The sequence below is a fragment of the Rhodamnia argentea genome, chromosome 7, assembly GCF_020921035.1.
Source record: "Rhodamnia argentea isolate NSW1041297 chromosome 7, ASM2092103v1, whole genome shotgun sequence".
Taxonomy (NCBI): Eukaryota; Viridiplantae; Streptophyta; class Magnoliopsida; order Myrtales; family Myrtaceae; genus Rhodamnia; species Rhodamnia argentea.
The window spans coordinates 25,929,531-25,937,108 of record NC_063156.1 but is presented as its reverse complement, the minus strand read 5'-3'; the positions used below and the strand labels follow the sequence as shown (position 1 = coordinate 25,937,108).

General features: G+C 45.0%; 1 protein-coding gene across 1 annotated transcript; it reads right to left on the bottom strand.

Annotated features, from left to right (window-relative positions):
• Positions 1 to 244: 244 nt before the first annotated feature.
• Positions 245 to 3,060, bottom strand: LOC115742572 (COBRA-like protein 7). Its single transcript, XM_030676961.2, has 3 exons — positions 2,821 to 3,060; positions 2,167 to 2,455; positions 245 to 1,772 (listed from the first exon to the last, which is right to left on the bottom strand). The coding sequence occupies exons 1-3, from the start codon at positions 3,058 to 3,060 to the stop codon at positions 352 to 354; spliced, it is 1,950 nt and encodes a 649-aa protein (XP_030532821.1). The 3' UTR covers positions 245 to 351.
• Between the last annotated feature and the right edge of the window lie 4,518 nt (positions 3,061 to 7,578).

Here is a 7,578-nt window from a genome sequence, read left to right as displayed (position 1 = left end):
AGTCTCGCTAGTATGACAGTGTGATATTATAACGGTGAAATGCTAACATAAGATCAGAAATAAGACCCGTCATAATTATTATATATTTTTTATCATTCATAACACTTGCGATTCAGATTATACCGTTTTACTATTACACTAGCAGCTTCTCAAATCTCTTTCCAATTTGCTGTCGGCTTCGTACAAGGCTTTGGAATTTTACAAAATTAGAATCAACCAAATGAACTTTTAGTTTTGGGGATCCGCGAACAAATCAATTTAATTAGGGAACAGAAAGAGAAACCCACGTGGAAATCCTCGCATCAAAGAAGGAAAAAACACAGGCAAAAATCAAAAGGGTGTGTGATCAGATCAGTGCCAGAACGAGAGAACTAGCAAGGTCACCAGGCTGAAAACGACGGCTGCTTCGCCGGCACTTGCGCTCGTCCTGTGGCCGCTGGAGGGAAGTGTTCTTGGGATTGCACATTCCTCCCCATTGAACAGCACTCTCGTCGGGAATCCGTCCCCGCCGACCCGGTTCACGCCGGGCGTCTTCTTCTTCGAGAACAGGATCATCGACTGCTGCGAGCCGGGTACCCGCGGATCCTTCCTCGGGTTCGATCCGTCCTTCTCCGGGAGGAGATAATTGAAATTCGGGAGGCCTTTCAGATATATGGTGTTGCTCTTGTCCCCCAAAAGCGTCCCATTGAATGAGTAGGCCTCTTCGAACCCGGCCCCCAACTTGTCGAGCTCCACAGCCACGGACCAGTCGGCAAAGTTCTCGTTGCCCCAGTTGAAGACGCTGATCCTTGCTGTCCACCCGTTTCGGTAATCCGAGAACAAGTGCCAGTTGATGCTGACCCCGCAATTGTCCCCACACGGCAAAGGGTCGGGCACTGGCCACCGGTTCATCTTGCTCCACGTCAGGGCTTGCTTGGTCCGGTTCTCGAACGGGATGAGGAGCGTCTCGGGCAGCAGGAGGAGCCCCGGTGCCGTGGTGCTGCAAGTGCTGCTAGGGACATTGTTGCATCCGCAAGCACAAGTGTTGCAAGGAACCGCTGAATCATTGTAAAAAGCAGAGAAGGACACACAACACTTGGGACTCTCTCTAGGCCTGGTGAGGTTGCACACCACTTGCCAGCTCGATATCGCCACCGTCTTGGAGGCCAGCCCAGTGGGGTCTGGGAATTCGCTAGGGCTGACAGGGACCGGCTGCCCGCATTGGTAGTTCGAGCTCATCGTGCCGTTGATTTGCCAGTTCACAGGCGGGGCCAATGCCGTCCTGTTCAGGTCCGGCGGCATCTTGTACACATGCATTAGGAACGTCGATTTGGACCTGTCCGGGTCTGTCAATGCAGATAGGATGGTACCGTTTCGACAGCAGAACGGAACCAACCCAAGATTGGTGTCATTCGCTCGAGAAGGCGGAAGGTCCATGATCGTGGGTCGCCTTTCGCAGTTCAATGCCAACGAGAAGTCGAGATCCTGGTAGTGCTGGCCCTGCTTACCGAAGACACAATCCGTTGTATCGACCAAAGTTGGATAAGCTCCTCTCATGGCGAAAATGAACTCGTCGTTCGCCCAATCCCAGCTCAATTGCCAATTATCAAGACGACCGAGAGGATTTTGGTTCGAAATCGTGACCTGCGCCCAGTAATCGGTGCTCGAGGACTTGATCACATCGTACATTATGATGAGATCGCCTTCCTGACGCGGCAGGAAGCCGTTGCCGAGCGTCGAGTTGGAGGTCGATGTTAGATTTCTGGTGCAGCACAGGTTCATAGTAGTATTACCTGGGAAAAATCAGATGTCAGATGTTATTAGCATCTACAAAACAGTAACGCCCTTGAGTACTAAACATATACAGGATTGATGTATAAAGAGATACCATTAATTCCCCAACTTGTCGTGCTTATCTATAACATCACCTTATAAATAGCGGTCTATTTAACATCAACATAGACACGAAAAGGGGGAAAATTGTCCAAAAAGTCCTCCGGCGTCCATGTCAGCAATTTCCGGTTAAAATTAGCTGAATGGACTCGATTGGCAAAGTGTCCAAAGTTTTAGAACTTAACTAGGACAACTAAAATGTTTAGGATAATAGATTTATGATTTTTTGGATAATTTTCTCCACCTCTAACAAGAGCGGACAAAAACAAACGGCCATAGGAAGCTCAGATCTACCTTCCATGGTATAATTTGGACACGAATATCCATCGTTAGCGAGATAGAGGCTAGCCGGCAAAGGAACTCCCGGAGCCCCGACGCCGAACTCGGTACCGACCAACTGCACCTGAACTGTTGTCTGGGTCAGGTCTCCCGCCGTCTCGACTGCCGTCTTCAGGTCGGTCTTCGGAAAGCCGGCCAAAAAGGTCCCATTGTTCCCTACTTTGGCGGGCAAGGAGGTGCCATCGGCTAAGATAGCTTGGTCAGCAGAGACCAATATCTCACCATGTCGAAACCCAACGAACACCTGCTTTATATTTTCAGTTTAGGAATCAATTATGGTAAAAAAGATACTAGAATCATTGAGAAACATCGTAATTTGAACCAATACTAAATCATCATATTTAGTTCAAGGAGGCGACACCTTCACTGCCAATTTTAGTTGGGTGACGGTTTTCTCAATCTCTTCACACTAGTTACATGAAACAAGAAGTTTGCAACAAGATGATATCTATGCTAAAAGCTCAAAATTCATCGAACGGTACAAGGCAAATATCACTAGAACTGAGTAAAACATAGGATGAACACTGGTTTAATCCAAGATGCTACTACGAATAGAGGTTGTCAAGATTAGGAAGTGAGTAGAAGTTTATTCATGATCCCGGTGCTGACCTGCCATGACTTGAGCTCATCGAGGCCATTATTGACCACGGTCAAGGCGGATTGGAACCGGTACGGCTGGTTGGCGGTGTCGTTCGGAGGGATCGGGAAACCACCGGAGTAGTTGTAGGACAGGAATACGCCGTTGCACCCGGCGGCGGCCGGGGGCCCTAGGTTCTGCGAGGACGAAGCATCGAGTGAGGCGAGGAAGGCGACGATGACGGGGACGACGATGAAGTGATCTAAGGCCATGGGACGTGACTCGGTGAAATGAAATCGGTATTTGATGGGAGGCATTGTTTTCTCTTTTAAGGTGCCAAGGAAACAAAGATAGCGAGGTTAAAAGAGAGGTGTTTGGTGGGTTGTGATTAACATAATGAGAAAATAACTTGGTATTTGGCGTGCCGGCTTGGAGTCGTCCTTTGTTTTGATGTGCGACGGAGCATCGTGGCGTTGCATGCGAAGGGAAGGAGAGTCTCGTGAGAGGCTGAGGAGGACTTGTTCTTTTTCTCTTCTTTTTAATGTTTCTTTCGTTGTTAAAACTCCAGGTGGTTTTGATTAGTTCTTTGAGGATTATGTTCCTCCGGACTCAGGTCATTGAGTTGACCAGGTCCTTGAAGAGAGAGAGAGAGAGAGGTGGGAGAGAGAAATTGTTTTATGCAGTGCCATTTGGGGATAAACACGAAGGAAAGAGTAGACAGATCGAATAAATAAGATGGGAATGAAATGGATGTGAAATATATAATTTATCCTCACTTAATTTCACTAACAGTGGCGACATATGAGCGTGCGATATGAGTGAGCAGTTCTAGGGTCAATCCTGTCTGAAAACTTACCGTAATTTTTGAAACCTAAAACCTACCGTGCATATACTAGAACATAGAACATCATAAGTTACATGATCGGTTCCAGGATCTATTCGGGTTCTATATGTATTCTTAATTGAATGATAGCGATGAATATTCACCTCTAATGACTACAATTTACTGTTATAATTTACTGATCACAACTCATATTTAAACATACGAAAGTTATGAAATATTAATGAAGTTTATATTAGTGGTTCTATATTACGCACTTATCATTGGATACCACAGAATACTGCAGGATTGCGAAAACATTGAATTAAAAAAACATAAAGATAGGTTCCACGTTCCATCATGAAGCTTGCCCGTCAAAATCAATTTTAATTTTTGTTACCTAAAACTTATCATGTATACCATAGAACCTTGAACGGAATAGGTTTCCACCGGTTTGGTTCTATCCTAGAACCATGCTCACTCCCAGCATGCACTTCCATACGCCGTAATAGAGATGATGGAAAAGTGGAAAGATAACGGACGATAACACTAATAATCCCAAATAGGTTAGAATCGAGTTTTCTCGGGGTCGAACGATAATAATTGTTCTTAACGCAAAGGAAAGATGGCAGAGCTTGTGACGAAGACATGAGCGGATGGGACATTGGATTGGAGCACGTCGCTAGAAATTGGACTTGAAGCAAGAGTAGTCCACAAGCCCATCTATTCTTAACAACGTTGGGCCTAGCAGTAATTTAAGATTCAGCACCTGTCAATAATTAAAAAAGAAAAATATCAGCCCAGTAGGGCCAAACATTGGACCATCGGCAAGCCAGTCGAAATCCATGAAAGGAAAAACAGAGCATTTGCAAAAGCCCGTCACTCTAAGTCCCATGGTCCAACAGTTGACGTGTTGTCGTCGATCGATCGCCCGTCTTCGTTTACTAGACACGACCTCGGCCATGAAATACTTGCCCGATCAGGACAATAATACCGCGCCATCCTGTTGTAAACGTGATTCCATCGATCAATATTCTACGGTTCCCAAGAGACGCTCGGCACCCTTTACAATATTTCACATTGGATCAAGATGCAGCAAATCTAAACCCGAACGGTTGTGCTTATTTGCTTTTCGATCCAAGGCTAAACGGTCATGAGGGCACGGTGTCTTGTGGGTGCCCTAGACGCACCAAAGAAGCACGTCGGGATTGGTGGTCCGAGGGATGAAGTGGAGGCGTGTGATCATGGGCTCCATTGGGGAAAGCTCCTCCCTTTTCGGGGTTTTTGGCCTTTCAAGATCTCTATCTCTCACATGAAAAAAATGGACAGGCGACCATCAAATCGAGTGGAGACGGAGTTTCTGGACTGTTGCTCCGTGCTCTGGCCGTAATTTGCTCCGAGGGAATTGTATTTTTCCCCCACATCTTTCTCATTCGCCAAGAAAGTCGATCATAAGAAAGTTCGGAATGAGGCAGTAATTGCAAGAAGTAATACTCCAAGAGCACTAAACACAATTCGTACGGAGCTAATTCCTTCAAAAGGAAGCAGATCCTGTGAAAAAAAAAAAAAAAGTACGTACGTGAATTTTCTGTTACGCATTACCCACACACACGTGAAATCCTCGACTTTGGTGGTTGATCAAAGCACGTGCTTATTTCTCTCCCATAACGAGTACTGTTTCCCGGGATAAGATCCAGCGACCTTCGCACCTCCTGTAACTCTCAAAACGCTTTTGAATGAGCCTCTCAAAAGAACTTTCGGCCTCTTTCTCCCTCGAATTTGCTCGGGCCTCGCAACAGAACAACGTCAAATAACCTAAATCCCCCCACCCCCACAAAAAAAAAAAAAAGCAAACCCATCAATAAGCGTACACTAGATTGAAAAAAAAAAAAAACAATGTATTCGTTACGCATTAACAACCTATATGTCATTTCTTGAAACAACAAAAATGCATAAATAAAAGAGAAAATGACCTCTCTCGGGTGCTCTCTCTCTCTTTCTCATCCCCGAGTCTTTCATCGGCAATCTTAAAGTAACAAGGATGTATGAGCCCATGCCAAAATAAATCAGGGCCCAGAACTAGCCCGTTGACCGGGGCCCGAAACCGGCCCGTTGACCAGGCCTACGGTTTGAAGGGCTGGTTCCGATTCCACCTTTTTTAGGAACTGGAACCGCCGGTTCCTGAACCTGAACCGAAACTGGCCACGTCCAGCCCATTAGACTTGGCTTCGGGCAATGAGACGACGGCTAGCTTCCATGAGACTCCCCCATCCAAGCTCTTGCTTCCAGAATAGTCTTGCCAAACACCAAATAACTATTACCAAAAAAAGAACAGAGGCTTTATTAGTACGTATAACGCTAAAGATTAACAACAAAGCTGTCTTTATCATATAAATCTTTATTTCCTGATTTCGAAGATAAAAGAACAAACGGGAAAAAACTGCGTAGGCCCCCAGCGTCAGTTGCCTTGTCTTAGTCAATGATCATGGATGCATATCGTACCAAAAGAGAAACCCCAGATTGAAATAATCACCGCCCAACGATGTCTCGCCAACAAGCACCCGCGTAGCCCTTCCGTTCCAAAGCATTAGCAAGGTCAAAGCATCTATTCCTTGAACCCCAATAAAGAAATGATTTTCAAAGCCTAAATGGTTTCGTGAACAGCCAGCTCTGGCCCCGACTGGCCACATGTAACGCCTTTAATTCCATGATGCTCCAAGCAAGTAGCCACATGTGATATTAGCTGTTTGGGGGGAGAACGTCAATCACTCTCTCCCAGAAAGGGAAAAATTATCAAGAATGCATAAACAAATGAACAATGAAAGGAAAGGGAAAAAAAGGGAATCGTATGAAGTCTTATTCATGTATGTCTAATACAAAATGACAAAGCCTCACAAGATTGTAACCAAACAGAGAATACCACATGGCTAATAAGATATTAATTGCTGTCCCTATTTCGGAAATTTCCCTACAAAATGAGGAAAAAAAAAACCCACTAATGGTTTAAATCCTCTATCAAACACTCAATTATTGACTTGACACCAGATGAGGTTTGAATAATGGAGTTCTACTTCTGGGGATATAAAAAGCAACGACATAGAAAACGCATCGAAATTGAATAAATTAACTCTTTGATATAATCAGTGTCGTGGTTATGTCATCCAGCACGGAACCATCTCCAAAGGTCACCCAAATGAGCAAAGTGCAAAGGGACAGTCTGGGAGGTGGTTCACAAGTATCCCGCCGCTGCCACCAAAGCAAAAACCTCAAAAGATTTCAGCCTTTCTTCAGATTCTTCCAATGCATTGGATTGAAACTAAAGCCGGCTTCACGAGCCCGCCTCTGTGACAAAACAAAAACTTGAGAAATCTCAGAAAAGAGCTCAAGCAGAAACCATAGGCCAGATTGGCAAATTGGACACGTAGGAGATCATCCCTATCCACTCACATAACAATCTTCCAAGAGCCCTTAAGCAAATGTGTCCTTTTCCCTTATCCACTCTTATGCCGAAGTTCAGTGAACAGCATCGTCCAATGACTCTCTATCAAGTCATCGACTCAAACGCCTCATCAGCTTGATATCCGATCACTCGAAAGCAACAGAAGACTTGTCTTCCGAGCCATGTCTACAATTAAAGATGGGCTACAGCAAATAGATTGAACTACAAAGTCAAAAGGAGCTTGCACACAATTAAGGGAAATAGCAACATAGATACAAGATTGGGCATCACCTTATCTCACCATAAACCCGAGTCAATCAACAGCTTTCTCAAGGCAGATTTAAGAGCACCGGAAGAATTTTCGTATAACATCAGAGGTGTGTCTCAGTCCCACTCCGGTGAAACAGAGGTCTTTTCAACCTCTTGGGTCTCTTGGGTCTATTAGCTAAGGCGTCAGATTGAACAAACAAAGTGAATGGAGAGTCTTTAGTCTTTGACCAAATAAACAGGTGCATAGAACTATAGAATGCG

Excerpts from the sequence above, each read along its gene's own strand:
- LOC115742572 (XM_030676961.2), bottom strand. The coding sequence starts at position 3,060 with ATGGCCTTAGATCACTTCATCGTCGTCCCCGTCATCGTCGCCTTCCTC. Across the intron at positions 2,456-2,820 it reads ATGAGCTCAAGTCATGGCAG|GTGTTCGTTGGGTTTCGACA; the intron begins GTCAGCACCGGG and ends AATATAAAGCAG. Across the intron at positions 1,773-2,166 it reads TCCAAATTATACCATGGAAG|GTAATACTACTATGAACCTG; the intron begins GTAGATCTGAGC and ends GATTTTTCCCAG.